We start from the raw sequence: 25,173 nt of genomic DNA on the forward strand, positions 1-25,173 counted from the left end.
ACGCGTGGTCACTCAGCTTGGTCGGAAGCACGGTCACTCACCTGCGCAGGATGGCCAGGTTCTCTTCCTCATCCCCGGTGGAGCTGCTGCGGCCCTGCCGGGTCTCACTCATTTCACTCTGAGGAGAGAATAGCATGGTGGGTTTGGGAATGGAAAGCCCTGTCTCAGATGCTGACTGCCCAGCCTCACGGCCCACTTGGATGGAGTCTGAGAGGGTAAGTAGATGCCCCGCAGTCCAGGAGACCCAGAGGGACAGACAACAACCAGAGGATGCTGAGATATCGTGCTACAGCTACGGACAACTGACACCTGTGGGGTCATCGTGGGGTGACCCTCACTTTGGCTCTCCTGTAGGGCCCTCTGCGGAGTGCGCTGCCTTCAGAACTGGAATTCTCAGAGCTTCGCCAGGAGCCTAGTTTAGAAAGAGGCAGAGAAGGGGGTTAACTCTGTCGAAAATGGGGCGGGGAGAAGAAAGGACAATAGCAATAAAGACAGAAGAAAGGAGTGGTCGATGGGTGAGAGATGGAGATCTACCTGAAGGGGCCACTGTCTGGGGCCTCCACAGTCTCAAGAATGAGAACAGTTCTAGCTGACAGGGAGACAGTGGGCAAGAGGGAGAAAACATGCTGGCACCTGAAAACCTTTGAGTTCCTGGCTAGGGGGATCTCTCCACAGGCCAGCAGGCAGGTCTCCTCCACCACAGATGCTAATGGGGTGCTTCCCCAGGGCATGTGTGGCTGCCGAGGACCACACAGAGGCACCCAAGCCTACTCATCTCTGGGCTGCTGCCCTGGAGTGGAAGGGAGAACGCTCTCCTTACGTAGGGAGGAGGCCGTCTCTACGCAAAGGTCAAGTTAGCGGGCCACAACTCCCTTGCAGCTCATGGGTCTGGGACAAGGTTCCACAGTTAGTGACAGCCTTGAGGGCTGATCCAGGGGCACAGTTCTGGCAGCAGCACAGATAATGGAGAGAGGGGGGAGAAACTGAGTCAGAAGGAATGACTGAGGACCTTTCCTAAAGTGTCACTCGGTGTCTCCAGTTCTGAAGGTCACCAAGATTCAGCGGAAAGGACCCAGCTCTGCTGTGGCCAAAGGAGAGAGGCAGCCAGAGCTGACGACACGTGGCACAGTGGGGCTGGGTCCCGGGGAAGCTTTATTAACCAAAATGGGTGGCAGAGGAGAATAAGCCCTGGACTGCAGGCTGCAGACCGTGGACTGGGACACAGAGAACAGGGAGGGAGAGTGACAAGACTTGGCATGTTTGGCCTCCTCAGATGGCTGCCTGGGAGGAAGGGGCCACGCATACCTGGTGAGGGGGAGGGGGACTTGGTGAGCGCCTCTGGTCGGGGGGCCACAGGCTGCACAGGCCTCGTCTGCTTGGCTGCCAGTTTCTTCAGGCTGGCCTGCCTGCGGTGGAACATCTCCTCAGTGCTCTCTTGCTTCTGGAAGACTTTTTGCACATGTTCCTGAAACGACATGGCTACTGAGAAATCTTGCAAAGGTCAGTGCCGGCCCTAAAATCCACCCTGCCATCCACAGAGTGTCATTGTGTGTAGCATCCTCGGCTTCGGGTGAGTGGGACGTGTCTGTGAACAGTGCAGCGCACTCACCAGCTCTGGTAAGACAGCGAGAGCTGTGTGACAACCCATGGCAGGACGGGGAGCTATCTGCTCCGAGAGGATGGCTATGGAAAGGGACCAGTTTCTTCCTATTGACTCAGAAGCAGAGTTAGGGCAGCTGGCTGCGGGACGAGGAGGAGCCAGCCCATCTTTGGTGTGATATCAGAAGTACTATGGCACCATCAGGGTTCCAGTGAGTGCCACATCACAAATCACACCTATCCCAGGCGATGCTGGGGGAGATGGTGGCATGGTTAGAATAACTTCTGCAATGGAGGAAGGGCTGGACTTCATAATCCCCACCCCTGCACTTCTATCCAGCAACCGTCATCTCCTATTCAAAAGGTTCTTCAAGTGTTGGGGCTATAGCTCACTGAAAGGGGGCTTGCCTAGCTTGTGTGAGGCCCTGCGTCTCAAAAACATGCCCTTTGAAATATCCCATGGAGTGGGTCCCTAGTTCCCAGGCCCCAGGCCCCAGATGGGCACCCATGCTGGCATTACCAGAAGGTCCTGGTTGAGGATGCATTCATATTCTTTGTAAATCTTATTGAGCTCCTGAATCTTGTTCTCTGCGCCAGTCTCCAAAAACTTCTCAATTTCCTGGAGGGCGGCCTCGGCGCCATCCTGGGACTGGCATTTGTCCACAGGCTGTGAGGCCAGCAGGAAGATGCCCTCGTCACACCACTTCATGGACTGGAAACAAAGAAAGGCTGTCAGCATCAGGACCTGCGGCACCGTCCTTTGCCAGTGTGGATGCCTACTGAAGCTGTGTGCTTCCCGCTCCTGCCTCCTGACTGATGGTGCTCTCAGGATAGGAGGCAAACAGTGCCCAGAGGGAACATGAGTCTGCAAAACTGAGTGGGCTTCTGGGCCGAGCTCTCCATAGGACTAACAGGAAGCCTATGCTGAGGTTGCTCCTAAGAAATTATTGCTGGAACAAGCGAGTGTGTGAGGACCAATGCTCTAAGTGGACAAGACAGACGATGCAGAAGGGGAGGGCGCTCTGACTGTCCTCTTGGTGACTCTGATCAGCTCAGCCACCCCCTTGCTGGTAAGTGACAATAGCTGGTTTGGCCCATTAGCTCAGAGAAGTGCAGCTGGGTTTCCTACCATCTCCAGGAGGCTGTGCAGCTCCAAGGACTTGCTGAGAAGGGCCCTCCTCCTGGTGATCTCGGAGGCGACGTGGTCACAGAGGTGCTGGAGCTCCTCACACTTGGGGTGGATGGAGTCCACGGCGTAGTGTTTGTTCTCGATCAGCTGCTGGCCCTCCAGCGACAGAGCTCGGGCCCTGTCCACAGCCACCTGCACAACGTGTCAAGATAGCAGTTTAGTCCTACGTGGAGAGACAAATGGGGTAATAGTCCTATGGGTGTTGAACTGGAAGTGGGCGATGGACATGGAGTTTGTGGACTGTTATGGCTGACTGAGGTCACCAAATCCTTGAGCCAGTCTGAGGCCAAATTTCTGAAGGTCAGGATGGTATTGGGTTGGCCTGGTCTAGAGTAAGCACAGATAATAAGGAGAGATCTAGACAAAGGGGCTGTGTCAAACAGGATGTGTGTCTGAGTGGAGGAGGGCACTTTGGGGTCTCGCACACTGCCCGTGGTACCCCTCAGGTGCCACAGGAGCTTATGTCCTGTGCCCTCTGCTGTGACTTCCCCCCCTTCCACCCATGCCGGACTCTCACACTGGACTTCTCCTCAAAGCTGGTCAAGTCCTTCAGGAGGTGCTGCACGTGTGCCAGGCTGTTGCCAACGTCAGTGAAGGTGGCTATCTTCTGGGACATGGAATCCAAGGTAGTTTTGACCTGAGGCAGAAGAAGACTGACTTGGAGCACCTGTGTCTCATTCAGGAGAGGAAGCGTTGGGATCCCCGACAGCAGCGAGCTGAGGGGGGCCATCAGGGCTCAGCCAAAGTCCTCAGGCCTGCAGACAGACCCACCATCCTCACTTCCTGAAAGACGGCACCCCACACCTCGCGGCCCAGCCACTCACCTCCCGGAAACCTTGCTCAAAATGCCGCAGCTGCAGGCACTGTTCCAGCTTCTGTTGATGCTTTGCCCAGAACTCATCGAAGGCAGCCTCAGTTTCGTTCAGCTGGGCCAGGAGCCTGAGCAAGAAAGGAAGAGGGGACAGGAGTGAGGGAGACTGTAACTCCCAGGGTGCTTTCTCCCTGACAAGCTTTCCTGTGATGTCTTGGCTTTGTCGCTGACTCCTAGGGTCCTCAGTTCAGAGACACGAGGGAGATGCACTTCAGACAAGATCGCAAGCTCCCCAACCTGTGTTACACAGAACTCTGTTTGCTAATGCATGTGCTCACATGTGTGCATGGTGCGTGTGTGTGTGTGTACCAGGGGTTGACACCAGGTATCTTCTTCAGTTGTTTTTCATCTTGTTATTTGCGACAGGGTCTCTCGCTGAAGCTGGAGCTGACAAATTCTGCTAGAACAGCTGGCCAGTGGGCTCCAGGAATCTGCCTGTCTCCACCTCCACAGTACTGGCAAATATGAGCAGGCTATTTTACTGAGAACCCTAACTCAGGTTTTCATATTTGCATGGCAAGCATGATCAATTTTTGAAAGGCCACTGGGTCTACTGCTGACCACCTAGGCCAGGGTGCAATCTGCTGTCCAGCTCTAGAGCTGGTGTCTGCCACCCTCACTCTTACCCCAGGATTACTGCTTGCTAAGGGACTCTAAATAGAACCAAGCAGCACCGCCTTACCCATCCCTTCTCCTAGTGTTGGTGGAGTTGATAAATTCCCCAGGGTAGACCTGCCTAGATCTCCTGCTAGTGAGCCTTGGTGCCCACGCTCCCAATACAACATGCCAGCTGTGCATACAGCCATGGCCCATGTGGGAGAAAACCATGTGAAAGCCAAGAGCCAAGAGCCTGGCTGCCTATTGTTGGGTTTCTGGGCAAGTTCTGTCCACACAGGTGCTCCGAGTCTGTCCTGTAGGTGGGAACGGCAGCCATCTAGCCTGCAGCATGGTGAGGATATAAAGCCATGAGGCATGTGGGGCTCTAGATATGCCAAAGCATTGGGGAGCACCAACAGACACTGACTGATGGCACTGTCCTGTGCTCTGCTATAAACACGGGGAACCAGTGAGAAATACAGACAGGATCCTTTATTGTGAGCATAAAATGCATGCACAAGGCTGGAACACAGGTACCTGAGCTGCTCTCTGGCCTACAATGACTCACTGGGGATATAGGAGCCATAAGTATATGTATAAGGGGCTGCTGCTGCTTGTCCAGCATTTTCCTGTCTGTGAGACTGTCTGTTCTCCATTCCCGCCCCCTTTATCATGGGTGCTGGGGTCCACTCCAAGCCCGAGAGGGAAACGAGCCAGAAGGCTAGCTGCTGGGATCTGTTGCAACAACCTTGGGTATTAGTCTAATGCCTTCACAATGGCTGTGTATCTGCAGAAGTCAGGCCAGGGCAAGGTAGGGCAGGAGGGTGCAGGCCTTACCTCTGCACAGTAGCCTGATTGTCCAGCTGGTCCTGGTTCACGCTGTGGGACGTGCTCTCTGCCAGTGGCTCCCTGAGGCTCTCAAGGATGCTGTTCCCCTCCTTCAGCGCCAACTGAAGATCCTCCTGCAGAGAGAGTGCACATAGGGCCTGTAGTGCAGCCAGCTAGCTGGGCTCAGGTCTCAATGCTGAGTAAGTGGGGACAGCCTGGGATGGGGGCACGATGCCCTGTGGGTGCAAACTGACCCTTCTGTCTGACCATAGAGTGCATTGAAAACTGCCAACTGTATATGTGTACTGCACACATATATGAGATTCTCAAAGAATTAAATCATATACATATATAAACTGCCACACTCCTGCTTGCTACCGCAAGCTAGGGTTACAGGACACTCAGGACACGGGAATAAGGTCAAAAGGAAACTGGAAACTAGCCTTTCTAACCACCCCTCTCCTGGAGTTGGCCCTGCTGGACAGGCAAAAATCCGTTTCTAAGGAGTGGGTGACACACATGGCAGAGATGGAGCACCACCCTTAGGACACACAGTAGCCACCCAAACCCCGCTGTCAATGCCACCGGTAATGCAGATATCTACAGCATGTGATGGAGAGTGTCTCTGCCCTAGAGAGCCATGTGAGTTGGTAGCACAATGGTGCTGGGAGCAGCAAATTCAACCATAACCTTACCAGTCACTGGTGAGAGGAACCAGGGTGGAGACCCTGTCTGGTTACACTGGAGCTGTTCCCCGTCCCCCCACCTCCCACAGTGCACAGCCATCGGCAACTGCTCTGGTCTTGGTTTTAGAGACTCTGAAACCCTTTGGGGTTTCTGGGCTGAGGGGTGCCGCCCACGGACACAACACGTTTTAACAGGGCTCACTTCTGGAGCTTTGAAAAGCAGTTATGGTCAGTTCTCAGTATCTCCAGCGTCTCAGAGACTTGCTTGCCCCTGGCCTTCCCGTGTGGTAACTCACCTGACATCTTGCCTCTAGTATCGCATTTCCCTGCTCAGAACCCGGGCCCCTGAATGGTACCCACCTTCGCCTTCGCCTTCTTCTCTGTGTGAACGCTGAGCACCAAGCTGGTTGACTGGACGTCGTTTGGCAGTTCTGTCTCCGCCAGCTCAGTCCCAAAGGTCTGCAGCATCTGGGCTGTCTGCTTCACCATCAGGGCAAAGCTTTCGATTGCCTTGGGAGAAGAGAGAAGACAGTCACAGAATCTTGCACACAAGCCTGCGGCCTGCAGCCCTGAAAGCTGATACCATGACTGTTGTTGGAAAGGAGAGAGTGGCCCCCAAGCCCTGTGGACACAGTGTGCCAGCAAATACCTTCCCAGGAGTGTCTCAACCTCGGGCTTCCCTCAGAAACGTACCAGGAAGGCTTTGGAAACGTCCCTGCCACCCAGGTCATTCTCGGCTCAGGGTCTCTGCCTCCACCTCCTAGTTAGGAGACTTGTGAGTGTCAGAAACCACAACGACATAGGGCTTGGTAGGTTTTTTTTCTTCTTCTTCTTCTTCTTCTCCAAGCCCAGAAAGCCACGCCCGGGGTTATTACTCATGCTATTTCTTTACAATGACTAAGGTCTACTGGGACCATCTCCTCATTCTTGGGGAAGAAACTTCAGTGAGCATGTATTTTAAAAGGCAGTGTTGTCATGTGAAAAGAATTCCGCTGGGTTAACTATGAACTAGTGAGAATATGGTGACAGAGCACCCGGTCCACTCACTGTGCGGTGGCACAGCCACCTGGAGTGGCAGTAGTCCAGGGTCCCCCCGAGGTCCTCGGTCAGCTGTGACTTGTCAATGTAGCCGTGTAATTCTGGCACTGAGCCTAGCATCATGACCTGTGAGAGAGAGGGGATCATCACCAGGCAGCTTGCCCTGGACTCCAACATAGCTCTGGCTTTCTTGTCTACATGACAGGTATGTTATGATGACTCTCACTGGTTGATGGTGAGGACCCAGTGAGGTCACTGGGCATGAGCAAACCCTGCATAGGGTACCTGGCCCATCACAGATAACCTTCTCTGACGAGGGGAGCTGGGTATGAGGAGGAAATAGAGCTCTGCTTCCTAAGAAGCCAGTTTGTGCTTGCTCCTGCTGAGAACATGACAAACATCCTTTTAAGTACTGGTGACGATCAATTTAGCACTTCCCATCTCCTCAGACTGACTGACAACTCTGAAGAGGTTCTACTTGGTGTGGTAGCAGCGGCCAGTCGGCCTCTTCCTGCATGGCTCAATTTTTCTTTCTCTTGTCATTTTGAAGGCTATTCTGCCCATGTGTTTTAGATAAAAATATAGACTTTTCTTTGTAAGCTGCCAGAGAGATACTCAGAGCGGTCTTCCAGAGGCTGGGTGCAGATGTCATCTGATGCCATGACATATATTATTCAACACTGAGATGAGGTGGGGGCTCATCTGGAGACGACCTGGCTTGTTACAATGGAGGAAATGCTCCTGGCGGCTGCTGGGCAGAAGTCAGGGTTGCTGGGAACCCTCCCACCCATGGGTTGGCCACCAGCAAGGAACTATTCACACTGCCGAGAAGCAGTATGATGCTAAGTCCTGACCGAAGGTAAAGAAGTGTCAGGCTCTCAGTCTGAGCTAGGAAACAGTTCTCACAGAACTGTCCCACTTTCTCTCGGTTCTTCTAATAAATTTTTCCACACGCTGTCAAACAGCCTTGGCTCATGGCCAGTAAGCCAAGGTGATCCAAGGAAGCATGCCACCTCCTTCCTTAACCTTAGTACTGGGGCATGTGCGTGCATACACGCATGCGTATTTGTGTGTGTGTGTGTGTGTGTGCGCGCGCACACACGTGTGCATGTGCTATGCGTTTCCCACCGCAGCAGAGAAGCCTAGGAGCCCAGGCATGCTCCTAGAGAGCTCCCTTGCCTGAGGTCAGTAGAGTGGAGAAGCATCAGAGACTTTCTAAAAGTCAAGTCCTTCGCTAATTCTTGAATTTATCTAAGATTGGTCTGTGAGCTTGCAGGTGCCATAACAGTTTCTGGAGACCTGTTTTTGACACCTATTAACATAATACTACAGAAGAGTTTATAAAAGAGACCATACACCATCATAGATGACCTCAACCTTATCTCCCATGATGCTCAGAGGCAAGGAAAGCTGTTATTAGTGCGGTTCACTTTCTGGAGGTGGAGAAGGGCCTGGTGCCTTGAGGTCAACCGATCATAAGAGGGAGGGATGCATTGTTACTACAAGCATCCGCAGGACTTGGGGCAAGAGTCAGGGACACAACTCCCACGTCTAGTTTTGGATCGGGACTTGAACCTCTAGCTGGGTGAGCGATTGCCCTGGGTGGTTCTGCCCTTAACTAGGTCTAAGAAACGGGCTGCCCAGAAAGAGATGCCTCAAGACATAAGGTGCAGTATCTTCCCACAGACCTGGGGGCCATATGCTTAGATCTACCAAGATGTGACTCTCAGAGTCACAGTCGCCTCTGAGGCCTTGGGCCACATCTCTGATTCTCAAGGAAGACTGCTGTGGAGACAGGATCGAATGTAGGAACCCAGGCTACACAGTTCCTGTTTTGCTCAGAGAAGGGTTCTAGCCTGTTTGGGGCAGAGGACAGGTATTGGTCATGGGGGATGGGCAGTGGCTTTAGACAGTACGGAATGGGGGTATGTGCTACCTAAATACCGAGACACAGCAGACAGTACTGTGGACAGCTAACCAGCCCAGATTCTTCCATTTCCAAAAGCAAGGGTGTCCCTGCAGGGGAATCCCACAGCCTGGCGATGGCCCTGGTGTTCCTGTTCTCTTTGTGAAAAAGAAATGAACTCACAGGGCTGTTCTCTGGCAACTCCTGGGTGCACAGGTCATGGCCGAGCTCCACTGACTGTGGAGTGTGGGCTTTCAGGAACTCTATAGAGTTTTGGTTTTGTCTTCTTTTTCTTTTTTGGTTTTTCGAGACAGGGTTTCTCTGTATAACAGCCCTAGCTGTCCTGGAACTAGCTCTTGTAGACCAAGCTAGCCTCAAACTCACAGAGATCCACTTGTTTCTGCCTCCCGAGTGCTGGGATTAAAGACATGCACCACGACTGCCCAGCAGTCTTGGATTCTGAGGGGAAGTGGAATCAAGATTAGGGTCCTTTCTCTGGAGATGAGAGGAAGGGGCTGACCCATGCTGGCTGGAGACATGGCTATAAGGTAGGGACTACCTGCTGGGTTGTTCCTGGCTGAGGTCCAGCACCTGTGTGGCTGGCAGCTGAAGCTTCGCCTAAGGACTCAGAAGATACTCATGTTTTCTTTATTAGCCTTCATTTTTCCTTGAAATATTTGGGGTGTGCTGTGAACTAGTGTAGGACTGTCCCATGACTTACAGCATTCTGACAGAGCTATCCCAGGGGACCCATCCAAGGCAGTGGCCTTGCATGTATAGACCACTAGTTGGGGCAAGGCAGGACTTAGGGAAGGCAAACACATAGAGCTTCTGCCACCAGAACACAGGGAAGTGTAACTTCTGTGCAGCTCGAGTGGGACTGTACTTATGGCCACAGAATGGCAGTAACTCCCTAAGAGTTTGCCATGCTCCAAGAATGCTCTTCCACTTGGTTCTGCTGACACAGAACCAAAGGCACAGGCTCAGCACTCACCGGAACTTTCATCTTAAAGTCATCTCTGTTGAACTTGAAGGCGATGTCTGAGAGAGTCCTCTGGAAAAACCCCGTGGGCCGGAGAACAAGGACAAGCTGCAGGTTTGCTGGGAAAGACGCCTGTGAAACGGAAGGAGGGCTTGGAGCATTTGCTATGAGCGGCCCAGGCCATGGAACGGACCAGCTGCTGCAGCTAATGGTGGGCATCTGGGGGATGCTGCCGCTTAAAACTGAACAGCCGGAAGCATATTCTAGTTGTCAAGGGTTAAGTGAGGGTCTTCTGCTCATTCCAGTATCAGGGTCTTCCCACACGTAAGGCACCTACATCACAGACTTAAGTTTCTGTTGTTCAAGCCACCCCGTCTATGGCACCTTGTCACTTCAGCCACAGGGCGCTATGGACTTATTAAAGAAAAAAGCAAGAAAATACGTTTGTGGAGTGGCTGAAACCAAGATCCATATAAACTTGCCCAGCACGCGCATACAAATGCATACCCTTGGATAGTTAGGTTTTTTGTGTTTGGTTATTCCTTTGCTTCTTGCGAGGTGTTTGATCTTGGGAAAGTTACTGCCTCCATTTTTCCTATATGTGAAGTGGGAAGTGAAGCCAATGCCTGCCTCATTCCACAGGATGAGGGAGTGAGTCCAGTCATGTGATACCCACAACTGACCTCCCACCCGGGACAGCGCGCATCAGCATCCAACACTCGCGGCCGGCCTCCCACTGACCTTGCCCTGGAAGAAAATCTGTTGAACCCCGTGCCCTTGGTCCTCATAGGACCTTCAACATGGTGATGTTCACATCACCTGCTATGTCACTTTTGGTCAGAGGCATGCTGAGAGACAGGGGCCTGGTCAGGGCTCTTCCTGAGTGGAAGAGGGTGCTGGGAACCGTTGAGGGCCCTGCTGTGGGCCACACCCTCCCACTCATGCTCTTGTCCTGGTGACCAGGCTGCCCTCGGCCCTGCCATGGCAAGGATGCCGAGACATGCCGCTGTCCACAGCCTGATGCTCTGTGTGCGTGAGGTGTGCCCAGCGCGCGTCAGAGGATAAGCCATAGCCATGCCAGTAATCGGGCTTTGTCACCAGTGCCCTGGGAGAGGGTGAGTGCTCAGACCAAGGACAGAACATAGCCCTGCAAAGGCAAAAGCTGAGGGCAGATTCTGGGCTACTTAACACAAGGGCTTCCAGACTTGTCCTCTCTGTGAAATTGGACACCACTATTTAAGGAGGCACTGTCAGGGCAGGCAGCTTTCCTTGGGGTGACAATGAGTCACGCTTCTGTAAACTTCAATTAGCTTTGTCACCCAGACTCACACCTCCCAGAAGACTGGTTCTGTAGGGCAGGCTAATGCTTGGACCCTTAAAAGATCAACAACACCTACACCTTCTAATAGATACAAGACTCCTCCGGTGAGGTGCCCTGCCACTGGCCAGAGGTGACCTTCAGTCTCACAGGAAGCCATTTTCTTTTCCTTAAGCTGTTTTAGTTTCTGTTAAGCTATTGAATTTTCATATTGAATAGTTGTATAAAAATTAAAAGAAATGCAAGCCATGTGGGAGAGGTTTTTAAGGATGCGCGCAAACACCTATTGTGAAGGCCATCAACAGTAAAGTAAATATTCTCTGCTATAGAACCAACCACTTGCGTTTAAAACTGCGGAAAGGCTAAAATAAAACCTTCACTTCTAAAACAGGTTAGACAGATGAGAATTTGATATTGGTGTTTTGTAAAATACTCAATAATTGTGAACTGTGAAACGACAGTAAGTTTTTATCTAACAGAAATATCATTCATTTTCCGTTGTGAGGTGTGCCCAGCCTGATGCTCTGTGTGCACGTGAGGTGTGCCCAGCCTGATGCTCTGTGTGCACGTGAGGTGTGCCCAGCCTGATGCACTCTTGTCTGACAGCACCCAACAACAACAAAAAAAAAGTTAATGTGAACATATCAAAGTTTTTTTTTTAATTTTTTTTAATATTTATTTATTATTTATTATGTATACAACAGTCTATCCGTTTGTATGCCAAAGGCCAGAAGAGGGCACCAGACCTTATTACAGATGGTTGTGAGCCACCATGTGGTTGCTGGGAATTGAACCCAGGACCTTTGGAAGAGCAGGCAATGCTCTTAACCACTGAGCCATCTCTCCAACCAACATATCAAAGTTTGTATCTCAGTGTTAACCAGCCAGAAAACCCTGAAGCCTGAGTCTGAGGTTCCTCTCCAGAAGCTAAGCGCTGGCTGTGGCGCCTATGATCAGGGTTCACAGACACCAACCAAAGGAGCATGCATGAAACCAATATTAACGAATCCCAAGGCCTTCTGGGCCTGAGATCTCAGGGTGGGTCGGCATCACCATGCCACCCAGCTGTGCTTCCCACAGGTGACATGCAGCACATCCTCATGGACCTGAGATCAGTTAGACCTGGGAAAACAAACACATGTGATGTGGGAATGATTTCTTTCTAATCTGTTGCTTTCATTGGTTAATTAATAAAGAAACTGCCTGGGCCCATTTGATAGGCCAACCCTTAGATGGATGGAATAAACGGAACAGAATGCCGAAAGAAAGAAGTTGAGTCAATAAATGGCCATGATTCTCCCACCCTACACAGACACAGATTAAGATCTTCCCTGATAAGCCACCGCATGGGCTACACAGATTATTAAAAATAAATTAGATCAATATATAAAAAACTAACCAATAAAAACTAAAACTAATAGGCCAAACAATATTTAAAAAAATACAATTTCCATATAATTATTTCAAATATAAAACTAACCATAGAAACAACTGGGAGCTAAATGGCGGAACCCAGCCCGCCATTCATCAACACACATGGACCTACTGCGCAAACTCAGGAGACATTATGTCGGGAGCTATGAAGAAAATGGGACAATATGATACTGTCAGGAAAGCAGCTGGCTCTCCTGTCCCCACCCCACCTCAAGCGGGTGCCTGCACCTGTTCATTCTGCTCTGCAGTCCAGAAGCTCCAGCTGGCTCTTGTCATAGCTCCCCTAGAGGGGCAATGGGACTACAATGCTCACACTGGGAGTGGAGAGGCATTGTCCACCCTATTCTGCTCATTTGTAACCCCGATTTCTTTCAGCAGTGATGGAGCCCACACCTGCCCTGCAGGCAGAGTATTGAGTCCTCTAATCGCCGATGGGCAGGCACAGCTGCGAAGACATCGGTGCAGGCCAAGTGGGAACCAGAAGGGAGGGGGGGACAACCCAACACCACCTGGCACAAGGCTACCCAGGGAAGACATTCACGAAACAACACACCAGTACACCCTCAACATAGGTAAGAGTTGAAGAATCCCCACGGCTGCAGACACAGGCAGGAAGAGTATTGGGGAAGAGGCTGCTGGTGAGCCCCAGAGGATCACCATAGATAACATGACATGCTTGTCACAAACAGAGGAGGCACCTGCCAGCGGAGAAGTCAGGGACTTGACCTGATGGATACATGAGTGTCCTGTAGCCAACGCTAGAGGCTCCTGCTGCGGTGACTAGCTGAAGCTGGACACACAGACATCAAGCTAAGGGTTTCTACAAAGCCCTGGCTTCCAGCTGTCACAAGTATCAACACCACAGGACCTAACATGAAACGCAAACTGACTGCTGAAGTGGCAAAACAGGATGTGCCCTTCCTGTCACCGACCTTGGATTTTAGTAGAAGACATAAAAAGCATTTCTGAGAGATGGGGAATCTGAAACCACAGTTCACTAGGAAATAAAGTTTCAATAATATACCCCCGAGTTTACAGACAACTTTTTCTGTCTCAGTGGTTGCAATAATGTTGGCATTACTTTGTCAGCGTGCATGACGGTCACACACCTGCACAGTGCTGTTTTCAGTGGGCACACATGATGGTCACACACAAGCACAGTGCTGTGTTCAGTGGACACACATGACGGTCACACACACGTACAGTGCTGTTTTCAGTGGACACACAGCTGAGAATGTGTGGACAACTTATCACACTGGCGCAAACGTTCTCAAATGGTCTCAGCAAGCAGTGTGGTATGTATGTGCAGGTGAGTCAGCATATGTGTGTGTGGCACAGACATGCATGTGTGTTTACGTGCATCTGTGTGCACATATGTATGTATGGGTGGGGCTGTATATCCAGGCACACATCTGTGTGTGCAAACGTGCCCATATACAGGTGCAGGTGGGTCTGTGTACACGTGTGTGCATAAGTGTCCATGAACTGATATGTGTACACACACAGCTTTGCATGTGCCCATGTATGTGTGCACCTGTGTGCAAATCTCCTTATACAAACATCTTTTTATTATTATTATTAAAAGTTCTCACTTCCTCCCTTCCCCCTTCCTCTCCTCCCTTCCCCCTCCCTCTCCAGTCCAAAGAGCAGTCAGGGGTCCCTGCCCTGTGGGAAGTCCAAGGTCCTCCCTGCTCCATCCAGGTCTAGGAAGGTGAGACTGTGTCTCAAAGAGTAAGGTGGAAAAGCACTTGAAGAAGATACGTGACCTTGAACTTTGGTCTCCTCACTCACTCATACATAATAAATACATTCTCTCTCACAGACAGGTTCATACATACACAGACACAGAATCAACTTCCTTGAGTAAAACATGCTAGAGCATATATCTAGTTTGAACTAGGCTACCTATGAGCACAAATGTGTACACTCCACGACAGTGCCCTCAATTGTAACACACCCATGAGTCACACAGGCAGAAACACACAGTGTATGGTAGGGGACAGTGAGGTGTTGACAGAGCTCCTAAAAGCATCTACTCAGGGGTTTGTATCCCTGTGAGGATGCTCCTCAAAACTTGGAGCCAATTACTCATCAGTGAGGAGATGTCTCAGCTTGGGCCTGCCATCTCTGTCTTTGCTCACGGATGGAGCCCAGGAACTCGGAGCGTTAACACATATGGGCAGATAGATGGACACACATTTTACTCTGGACAGAAGCACTGGGACTCTGACTTTAAGGAGACTGGGTTTTGGGCTCCTCCGGTTTCTTTCTTTTCTTTTCCCTTTTTTCATTTCTAAGCCAAACTGAAGGCATCAGAAAAGAAAAAGATCACCCCGAAGGAGGAAACGCCAACTCACGAGGTAGCACAGATGGTGGCTAAGAATAGCAGCCATCCCGAGGCTTACATAAGTATGGCTCAGCAGGAGCCCAGGCAGCAGGAGGGAGAAGCCCCTTCGGCCTCCTTGCTTCTGTGGCACCCTGAGGTGGCACCCCCGAGTGGGCCTATTTGGATGGCCTCCTGGGGGCCTGGCTGGTTGTATCTGATGCTAAGCAGCAGTTTCCCTGACGTTACCTGGACAAGAAAACCTAGTGATTAGCAGAGCCCTAGTCTGGGTGTTGTGCCCACAGTAGCTGCTTCTGGCCACACTTTAAAGCCAGGACCATGGAGGCTGTCTTGGTCTGCCCCCACAAGGATGTATAGTGTGTGGACAGGGCCTGGACGGCCTCCCCACACCCAGCTCCGTTCCCAGGAACAGACCCTACTGTGCTCATACTGTGCCTCCTTGCCAGGTGACCCTTGCCAGGTAACCGATGCCAGAGACTCAAAGGAGGACAGCTGAGCCCCTTGAACGGAGCCTTGTTTCCTAGTTTGTTACCCTTCCCTGGGCTTTGGCCGGTGAGGCTGAGACTGCACCCCTCATCACAAGAATAACCGGACTTTATCTCCTCCCGGAGACACACTTGACCCTCACTTCCTTCTTCCTGCCCCTGCCCTGGGCTATATTCACACAAGTGCAGCAGCCCCTTCAGAGAGCCTCTCCAGGTGTCCTAGTCAGACAGGAAGGTGGGCCCAGTCCTAGGACAGCAACAAACTGGCTTGTAGGTCCTGCCCACACTGCGGCAGCTCAGTTCCTTCCTACACTGCCTGCCATCCCCAGTACCCTTGGGGCAACCTCTCCTCATGAATCCCACATCCAGCCTGGCTACACACTCCTGGATCACTTCTTTGTTATTCGCACAGGCCCTGCAGCGGGTCTGGCCCTACAGCAGCTGCTCAGAACACCTGCGGGGCATGCGTTATACCCTCAGTCACGTCTCCTAATGAGAAAGCGCTAGCGATCAAAGAGGATTCACAGCAGCTTTGCTGGGATGAATGGCGACTTCTGCTACTTGCAGACTAACACCAGCAAGCGCTAAGAGTCACAGGCAAAACACTTCCTCTTTTTTTAGTGTAAGAGCCAATGCATGCTATGGCAGTGTGTGCCTACGACTCCAGTGTGGGGGAGGCTGAGGCTGAGGCCAAGAGCCTTGACCCCACTCTGCTATAGATCCAGGCCCTGACTCAAAAACAGGCAATACCAACAGAGAAAACAAAGGACCGTGTGGATATAAAAGTCAAACTCTTTCCAAAGCAAAGCTTGAGAGATGAGTCAGCTCTGAAACCCACCTTGTTCTAAGCTCAGCTAGATTCATGCTCAGGGATTCAGACAACAGGAGCCCAGCCCATGCCGGGGTGTGAGCAGCAGCCATGCTGCGTGTGGGACAGGTTCAGAGGACTGCTTCAGTCTTAAAACGTAATTTCTGTGTTTCCTGGAAAATACTTTGTATTTGGAAACGCACTGTCAAACCTGGGAGTAACCCACTAGATAAAACATGGACAGCTCAGTGGTTAAGGTTCCCAGGGCCCACGGGTTAGAAGGGAAAGCTGATCCCCGCTGGCTTCTGACCTCCACACACATGCCACAGCATGTGTGCCCAATAAGTTAATAAATGTAATTTAAAAAAAAAAAACACATACTCCCCGGCTGCCCCCGTGTGTGTGTGAGAGAGACAGTCTCACCGGACCAGGTGAGTACAGAGTACAGGTGACGTGTACAAACCCATGCTCACGCTGGCCCCACGCAGGTGCAAGAAGTGAACCAGGAGCTGTGGAGAAAGGCACCTCGGCTCTGAGTAGGTGTGAGCAAGAGTGAGTAAACGAGGCTGCCCAGGTGGCTGCTGGGTAGCGGCAGGGCAGGTAGAAGCATGTGAAGGAAGGTTCTGAGGACCTGGTCTCATCAGAACAGAAGTCAGAGCCATCCTGACTCTTGCCACCCACATTGACAAAACTTGTTTGGATGGCTTCTCTACACTGATGGAAGAGCTGGCGGGGGATGGTGCTGCAATGCCAGGATGGATAGGAGCCTGGTGGCATCAACCCAGGACTACTGATCCACTCCAAAAGCCCTGTCCTGGCAACAAGTCGACCTGGGCCCTGCTACCGGATGTGGAGCAGCTGTCACAGCATCCTGTGCAAATCCACAAGGCTGGAAACCTGGTGTGGACACAGTCACAGTTGAGGGAACACCAGCAGCACCTTCCAGACCCTGGGACCAGGGCTTATCTGTGTGATGGCCCTGTGTCTTGTGAGACTCCCACCAGGTGATCTTATTATTTCATCAATGGTGACAGGAAGACTAGGTGGAAACAGGGAGATGGGGGTTGCTCACTTGTAGGCACCCTGCAGAAGTGTACGAGGTGGTTACAGGATGGTGTTCAGTGAGGGACAGGTTTGCGCCCGGACTGTAGGCTGCAGGAGTCACCGTACACAGAACCTCTAATTTATCTTAATGGGTTGCTTGCAGCCACCAATCCTCATCACAGCAGCCCCCAGGTAGGGGGAACCTAAAGTCAACAATGAATTTCTGATCCAGAGCAGGAGGACAGAAGTTGAAACCATGAGATAGGTTGCCCGGAGACGTGAGGAGCAGTTAAACAGCCCCAGCCTAGAGCCACGGTGCTAGCGGACAGCCAAACTGTCGGTCCTTCACGACGCTATGGGTGACAGGTGGAGACGGCAAGTGTGGGTGAGCTCGTCTTGGAAGAAGGGGTCTGTGTTAAGTCTGTGGGTGGGGAGCAGCTGTGGAAATAAGATTTCCGCGGCCTCCATCTTACTGCTCTGAAATGGTAATTGCAGCCTGAAAATGCCAGCAAGTCCTGCCTGTGACTTTACAGCGGGGGCTGCAGACAGGCCCTGACAGTGAGGGTCTGTGCCTGCTATGGGGGCTTGGTAGCAAGGACCAACACATCTCAGGACTAACATTAAAGATCAACAGCCCCATGTGGAATGCCTTAGTTGCTTAGAAACAACGAGTGGATTCAGTGTCTAACTTCTAGCCTGAAGAGTAACATGCTCAGAATCCTTTCTGCTCAAAACTTCTATGATCCATTATTGAGAAAATCACAACAAACGAACATGCCCAGAGTTCAGAGGCCCTCTAGGGCTGGCATGGCTCAGCCTACCCCAGGCTAGGTCCACTGCTAGCCACCTGAATCCCCCATCTTCCACACAGACTAGAAAGAAGAGCAGTGAACTGCCACCCACAAGGATCGCGGAGAGCCCGCCCCGTGAGGTACTCACGGCTATTCGCAGGACCGATGCCTTCACGGAGGTCCATTTGTCCTGCCTTCGGTCTATGACCAAGATGAATCCAATGCCAGCATCCTGCAAACTGAAACATGAGAAACACTTTCAGTCAGCACGTGCTGGTGGCCAACCTGGCTGCCACACACCTCTGTGACCCCACCGTCCCATGCCACCTCTGCACTGTAAGCCAGTGTGCACGCCAGAGAGAGGTCTCAGCAGAGGAGCAGGCGTCCCAAGGCCCGAGCAGCCCCGCCCTGCACTCCCCAGGACTGTTCTATGTAAAGAAGAACAGATATTTTCAGTATGTTGTTTATTTCTCAGCGTCGATTCACGGGTCAGCAGAAGCCCCTCCTTCTGGAACAGAGTGACATCTCACTGCACGGCAAGGGCCAAACCACGTCTCTCTGTGCACAGGCAGCCGGTCAAGCCATCCCAAACAAGCTTCAGGACGCATACATCACGTTAGTCCCAGCATCTGAGGTCCCGTGTTCAGCCACATTAAAAAATGGCTCCTGATGACATCATGATTTTGGGTGAAAATCTCCAAGGCTTGTGAGGGCTCCCTGATGTCTGCAGGGTGTGAGGCACGAGCTTTCGCCCTCTGCAGCAGCGACATCTGTGATAAAGGCAGGGCAGCATCGTGCAGTTGTGTAGCATGCCCCGAGTCGCTCAGCTCAGTCTGGCGGCAGAAGCCTGAGTCATGGGGTGGAAGCGGGGGAAGTAGGAGGCCTGTTTCTGTTGGCTAATTTCACATCCAAGCCAATTGTGCGGTGCCAGCAGCTACTGCTGCCAGCCAATCCTCAGCAGAAAGGAACGAGACAGGCTGCTGGAGGCACTGGCTCGGAAGGCCTGATTTCCGAATCCACGGACGTATCTCAGAAAGCCATTTCTGCACTTAAGGAGAGTCAGAATTCTACAGTGCGCTATAAATTATGCAGTTGGCAAAACCCTGCATGCTGCAACTCCATTAATAGACCGTTCTGAGTCCCAGGAAGTAATCTGTGTCTGCAGAGCACACACCAGTGTCAAGCATCCAGTACACAGGGGGGGGGGGTAAAGGACTCCACGTGTTCGATGACATGCAAAATACTCCTGATAAAACGCCCATGTACAAGTGGCTTTCTCCTCTCTGCTGCTGGTAGCTCAACAGAACTGGGGACCCACTCACCTGCCCAGCTGCTTTTCCTGGGCTAGTGCCTGAGGAGGTGGAGACAGAGTAGCCCTCCAGTCCTGCTCTGGCCTGGGTGATATAGGCACCTACACCCCTGAGGTGGTAGCATATGAGGTTTCTGAGCAGCTCTACACAGGCCTTTGCTGAATTTTCAGTACTGGTTAATGGTTAGTGGGTGAATCCAGCTAGCCTGCCCTGGCCTGTACCATGTGCTCCACGGCGCACCCCAAAACCAGGCAGGGAGGTAGCAGCACTGTAGTAGCCACCTGGAGTACAGACCATTGGCAATGCCGGGGTGATGGGTTCCCGACCAGCCCCCCTCAAGGTTATAGGCTGTTTCCCTATGATGCATGAGATTTACACGCAATCATGGAAGCCCTGAGGCCACAGCCAGATGGGCTGATGGGAGCCCACTCCAGCCTCCCTTCTCCACTACCGGGACATGTCTGGGGACTGGCATTGTAACTCTGAGTCAGTCATCTAAGCTGACCCTTCCTAGAGTGACAGAAAAGGGCTCGGAACAGTAGGTTGTCACCACACACAAGCCTCAGCCCAAACAGTCTGGCTGCATGCTTCCAGTCCCAAATCAATGACCTGAGAGGATCCACAGAGGGCTTCCTACTAGCAGCTCACACCAAGGGGTGTGCATGAGGTGAGATACTGTTCCAGAATTCACTGTGACCACCTCCGATTCCTCTTCTACAAACGCGGGGACAATAGCAGCAGCCACCTGCTGGGGCCCCGTGTGAGTTACATGCAATCTAGTAAAAGTGGAGATCTATGGCGGGGGCCACCATCTCCTAGAGAACCACAGCCTGGCTCAGTCTCCTCCTTTTCTTTGGAAGCAATTTCTATTGTGGAGGAATTACAGCCCTTTTCTCTGGTCTCTCGGCGCCTCTCATGGAACCCCTTCGTGAAGGAGCTGGGAAGGCGACTAGTGGGTGAATTTGCTTGCCGTGAGGTATGAAGGCCTGTGCCCTGTGCTTGGGTTCCAAACACCCACATAAGAAAAAAAAAAAACTGGCATGGCAGTGCACACTTGTAAGTTTAGAACTGGGGGAGGGGCTGAGATGGGATCTCTGGGGCTCACTGGTCACTAAGTCAGGCCAAATCAGTGATCTCCAGATTTGGGGAGAGACCCTGACACAAAAATAAGGTGGAGAGTGACTGAGGAAGACATTGGATATTGACCTCTGGCCTCTACATACACATACACGTGCATTTGCACATGTACATACACAAACACGTACAAATGCATCCAATACACTCACATATATGTGCATACACACACACACACATACACACACACACACACACACACACACAAATACTCCTTGCACAACAGGACCTAGAACCGAGCCGCCAGCAAGCTCCTGAAAGCCAGAATATTCTCTTCAGGAACAAACTTCCACCAAGCAGCCCAGGGGTGCCGGCCCCACCCCAGCCTAACACAGAAGCTTGGGAGCCTACATTCAGCTTGTCGGCTCCTATGTGCATCTGCACAAATGCCCAAGGAAACACAAACACTTGCTGCTGGCCACACAGGCACAACACGGTCCCCACCCCTCCATTCATGAATCTCTGCCCCTACACCCAGTGCCATGGGCATGGCCTTCGCTCACTCATACTAAACATCTAGATTTTTCTAAAACCCTGTACTATGAACACTCGAGACCATATTCATGAAAAAGATTATTACATATGAAATCCTGTCTTAGCTAGGGTTTCTGCTGCTGGTGAAACACTGTGACCAAAAGCAAGTTGGGGAGGAAAAGTTTCCTCAGCTGACACTTCCATATCACTGTCTATCATCAAAGGAAGCCAGGACAGGAACTCAAGCAGGGCTGAACCTGGAGACAGGAGCTGATGCAGAAGCCATAGGGGGTGCTGCCTTCTGACTTGCTCCTTCTCTTCATAGCTATGTGTAAGAGTGGCCATTAACAACTGCACGGCACCCTCAATAAAAGGCTGTCTTGAACTCTCCCCTACCAAGGGAATCAATGGAAAGCTCTTCAATTTAGCCCCGGGCCAATTTTTTGGACAAGGGTAGAGATCAGTCATATTCTTCACCAAAATATCTCAAGAATAGTCTCCTGGCCATTTATTAATATTTTCCTCATCTGAAACCTCCTGAGCCAGGCCATCAAAATCTACATTGCTCTCAGCACCACTGTCCTCCAAGCTCCTAATAGGATGGTGCATTAAACCTCAAAAGCATTCAATTGCTTTCTTAATCCAAAGTCCCAAAGTCTACATTTTGCCAACAAGCATGGCCAGGCCATCAGGAAAGGAGTGAGACACTGGGCCTGTCTTGGGCTTTTGAAAACCTCAAAGCCCACCCCTGTGACACACTCCCTCCAACAAGGCCACGTCTCCTAATCCTTTCAAATAGTGCCACTCCCTGACGACCAAGCGTTCAAATCTATGAGCCTATGAGGGCCATTCTTATTCAAACCATCACAAGTACAAAGAATTAAAGACACTAGGAGGATGGACCAGACTGCAAGCTGTGTTTCTGGATGCCCTGTCCACTGTAGCTATCTTAAGGCTTGACAGCCGAGGGTGGGAGGGCAGCTGCGTCCTCACTCCACTGCCCAGCAGCTCAGTCTGGGGCACAAAGAACTCCCAGGACTGTTTTATCATGATCCCTGCCAGCCAGGGCCAGTCCCTCTTTCTGGGTGAGGATCTCTTGACTTGCTATGTGGCTATGGGCCAAGCATGGGACAAACACCACCACAGTTTTTTACTGAGGCCTCATGGTCACTCTGTGAGGGTGGGGCACAGGAAGGTTACTTTTGCTGCTCATTGTCACAGAGCCCAGACACTTGGACCTGCCATACTAGATCACCAGGACACTGTGGCTGCCTCCCAGGGTCACACTCTCTGAAGGAAATCTTGGAATGAAGTAATTCCTTTCTCCTTACCATCACTGGCAGCCAGTCCCAGGGCATGCCCAGCTGGTTCCCAGACACATGTGGGCCCACTGAGGCTCTCCTCCTGCTGCCAATATCTCCCCCCCTTCCTCCCTCCGTCCTTCCCATGCCAAGGAACATGGAAGAGAAGGGGCACATGAAGGTGGTTCCAACAACACAGCATCTGCTTGCCTGCACCCCCAGCAAGCCAGACCCTGGGATTGGCCCCAGGAGGGTGGCAGTTCCCCTGGGATGCTGCAGGACAGTTCCCTGGGCCTTGAGAGACTGCTGTAGCTGGTTTCCCTACAACTGAAGAACGGGAAGAGGCACGGGGAGCCTCAGGTGTTCTGCCTTCAGGCATCAGCTTTGCTAGAGACACCTGCTGTGATCTCCAGCTCTGAAACCTGTAAGGGGGGCTTCCCAGGCAGGCACCTGAGCTAAATTTGAGGACCAGGAGCTCACTTTATGCAAGAAAGGTCTCACACTGTTGTTTCAGGAGTTTTGACTTTGCTGGAATCTTCTGTAAGGCCACTGTTGATCTAGTTTTGAAGGTCTGACGTCTGACCACCGGGCAGCAATGTGATCATAAAATGACAGGCGCAGGGCCAGGCTCTGTCCTGCAGCTGATGTAAATGCCCAGCTTCACATTTCCCCCAAGACCTAGCTCAGCAGGGGTCTTCTTGTGGGACCCAGCAGGAGCAGGAATGCTTCCATCACCTCATATTGCCTGGGGGCAGCCGAGGTCAAACACCCCTGGTCCTCTGGCCTCAATGAGGGAGGCCCCATCCGAGCTACATAAGACTCTAGGCTGCGTAGAACACTGTCCTCCGGGCACGGCATGACTGCCCCTCTTTAGCTCAGAGCGCCTGTGAGAACCCACAGGAGAGCCTCACAATGTCAGGCCTGCTGTGCCCGCACAGATGGAGGGAGTGGGGGATTACTGGACTCTCACCTGAGATTCTGGGCACTCCCTCCCTCCTAGATGCACCCCACACCCTAACTGTACACAATCCTGCCCCAGTTCCGCCTGGTTTTGGGAGATGGCACCGTTTCCACGATGCAGCTACTCTGGGGTCACCCATGTGTCTATGAGAAAGGCCGTCAATTCGCTGCAATGATTGATAACATGGACTTAGATAGGAATCTTTTCTTCGGCTTGTCATCGGTACCTGTGGTGTCCCTGGTGTCATCTCCCCAGGGAAAATTAACCCTATAGCTCACCTAAGTAGGAAGCGTGGTGTGGGGGGTGTTAACATTCAAGGACCGAGCAGCAAGAGTGAGTGTTAAGGCTGGGCTACAGGAGCCAGCACTCAGGACCCAGTGGATGCTAGCACTCCAGGGATTGGTGGAGTGCAGGGCAAGTGTGAAGCGTGGCCCTGTGGTACCTGGAACCAGCTCATGAGGTCAGGAGAGGGTGTGGGGGCCTGGAGAGAGGCAGCTAGTGGTGAGCCAAGCAGAGGACCGAGGGTCACAGGATATGCTCATTGTAGATGGGACATCGCTGGCCAGAGGGGACACGTTCCCTTGATAGTGTGTGAAATGTGTCACTATGTGTGGGTGACACTGGAGTTTAAGAGCAGGTCCTGGAGTTACAGAAACCAAAGGAGGCAGGGAAGTATGTGAAGCCAGGCAGGTCAATAGTTTGACTAATGGCGCCCTCATGTGGTCAGCATGAAGCTGCACATTCAGGAGAGTCTGGCGCTGGAGCATTCCCTGACCTCTGGCCTCCTACCAGATGTCCAGGCCTCACTGGTTGAAGCCACAGTTGGCTGCCTAGGGCATCCTGAGAGCAGAAGGGCACAGAGTTTGTAAGGATCCAGCCAGGGCACTGGGGCAGCCTCAGGACAATAAGGCCGTCTTCCTGAGGGGATCCGCCTCCTCTGGGCTGCCTGGCTGGCTTCCGTGGGTTCAGAAGGCTTGAGTCAGTCAGCAGAATGACAGCTTTACTGGCTCTCCTGGAACACACAGGACCTGGTGACCTCAAAGCAGCTACATCATGGAAACGGTGCTTGTGGGCAGGAGCAGGGATGGGGTTACAGAACTGGGTGGTCCCCCTCCCATCTATGGATGTTATTACTTATGCTTGGCCCTGGGGAGGCGTCCCCAGCCTCAAAGTCTCCCTGAAGGCACAGGAATGGGTGCCTGGCGGAGGGCAGGGGGACACATTATCAAAGCACCCTGGCGCTGGGGGACAAGACTAATGGAACCCACGATTCCACAGCAGCTATTGGGCTCAGTCCTCTTTCTCTGCTGTCTGAAATGGCCTGAATCCACCCAACTCCTGCCACCTTGGCTAAGCAGCCTCTGCCCTCCCATTTCCCTCAGCCTCCCAGAACCCAGGGTCACTCCACAGAAGGCCTCTATGATCTCTGCCGAACTTTGGAGACCTGAGCTGGTCTGTGCTCAGAACCAGAGCTCATCACACCTCACAGAGAAACCTCGCTGGTGTGTGTGCGTGCGTGCGTGTGTGCACATGCATATGTGTGTGTGTGTGTGTGTGTGTGTGTGTGTGTGTGTAGTAGTGGGGGAGCCACCACTCATTGTCTCCATTGTGGCTGTAGGCATTTTTAGTCTCCTCCCTGAGGGCTGACCAAGGCTGCCAAGACTGCCCTTTAGGCAACTCTTTGCTACCCTGGACCAAGAGTTCTAACAAGTAGCATTCCGGTGCATGGGCTTCCTCTCAGCCATTGCCAGCTCCCTGGGACAGCCAGCTAAGGGCTGTGTGTGACAGGGATGAGGAAGGCCCTGGGGGAAGGCTACCCAGAGCCACTATTCGTGCCACCCAGAGCCTCCTTACAGGACAGCGACACAGCCGCTAGCAGGGTGATGGCCGCTGTCCCTCTTCCAGGACAAGTGAGCAGGAGAACCACTGGCCTTGGCCTTGAATTTGAGGCACAGGCTGTTAACATGACATGCATTGTAGACTGCAGCTGCCCAACGTGGTAATGCATCACAGACTGCAGTTGACCAACGTGATAATGCATCACAGACTGCAGCTGACCAACGTGGTATTGCA

The 25,173-nt window shown here is 52.1% G+C and overlaps 1 protein-coding gene across 10 annotated transcripts in view; it reads right to left on the minus strand.

Moving 5' to 3' along the window:
• Nucleotides 1–25,173, minus strand: part of Mcf2l (MCF.2 cell line derived transforming sequence like) — a 99,065-nt gene that overhangs the window by 18,068 nt on the left and 55,824 nt on the right. For all 10 annotated transcript variants that reach the window (XM_013353432.2, XM_005366279.3, XM_005366280.2 and 7 more), the window contains exons 4-15: nucleotides 18,069–18,159; nucleotides 9,709–9,828; nucleotides 6,818–6,934; nucleotides 6,131–6,280; nucleotides 5,094–5,218; nucleotides 3,613–3,727; nucleotides 3,306–3,425; nucleotides 2,729–2,920; nucleotides 2,120–2,311; nucleotides 1,306–1,465; nucleotides 339–412; nucleotides 42–118 (exon numbers count right to left, since the gene is read on the minus strand). In XM_013353432.2, the coding sequence (XP_013208886.2) occupies nucleotides 42–118; nucleotides 339–412; nucleotides 1,306–1,465; nucleotides 2,120–2,311; nucleotides 2,729–2,920; nucleotides 3,306–3,425; nucleotides 3,613–3,727; nucleotides 5,094–5,218; nucleotides 6,131–6,280; nucleotides 6,818–6,934; nucleotides 9,709–9,828; nucleotides 18,069–18,159 (1,533 nt within the window). The remainder of the gene's footprint in view (nucleotides 1–41; nucleotides 119–338; nucleotides 413–1,305; nucleotides 1,466–2,119; nucleotides 2,312–2,728; nucleotides 2,921–3,305; nucleotides 3,426–3,612; nucleotides 3,728–5,093; nucleotides 5,219–6,130; nucleotides 6,281–6,817; nucleotides 6,935–9,708; nucleotides 9,829–18,068; nucleotides 18,160–25,173) is intronic.

The sequence above is a fragment of the Microtus ochrogaster genome, unplaced genomic scaffold, assembly GCF_000317375.1.
Source record: "Microtus ochrogaster isolate Prairie Vole_2 unplaced genomic scaffold, MicOch1.0 UNK7, whole genome shotgun sequence".
In the NCBI taxonomy this organism is placed as follows: domain Eukaryota; kingdom Metazoa; phylum Chordata; class Mammalia; order Rodentia; family Cricetidae; genus Microtus; species Microtus ochrogaster.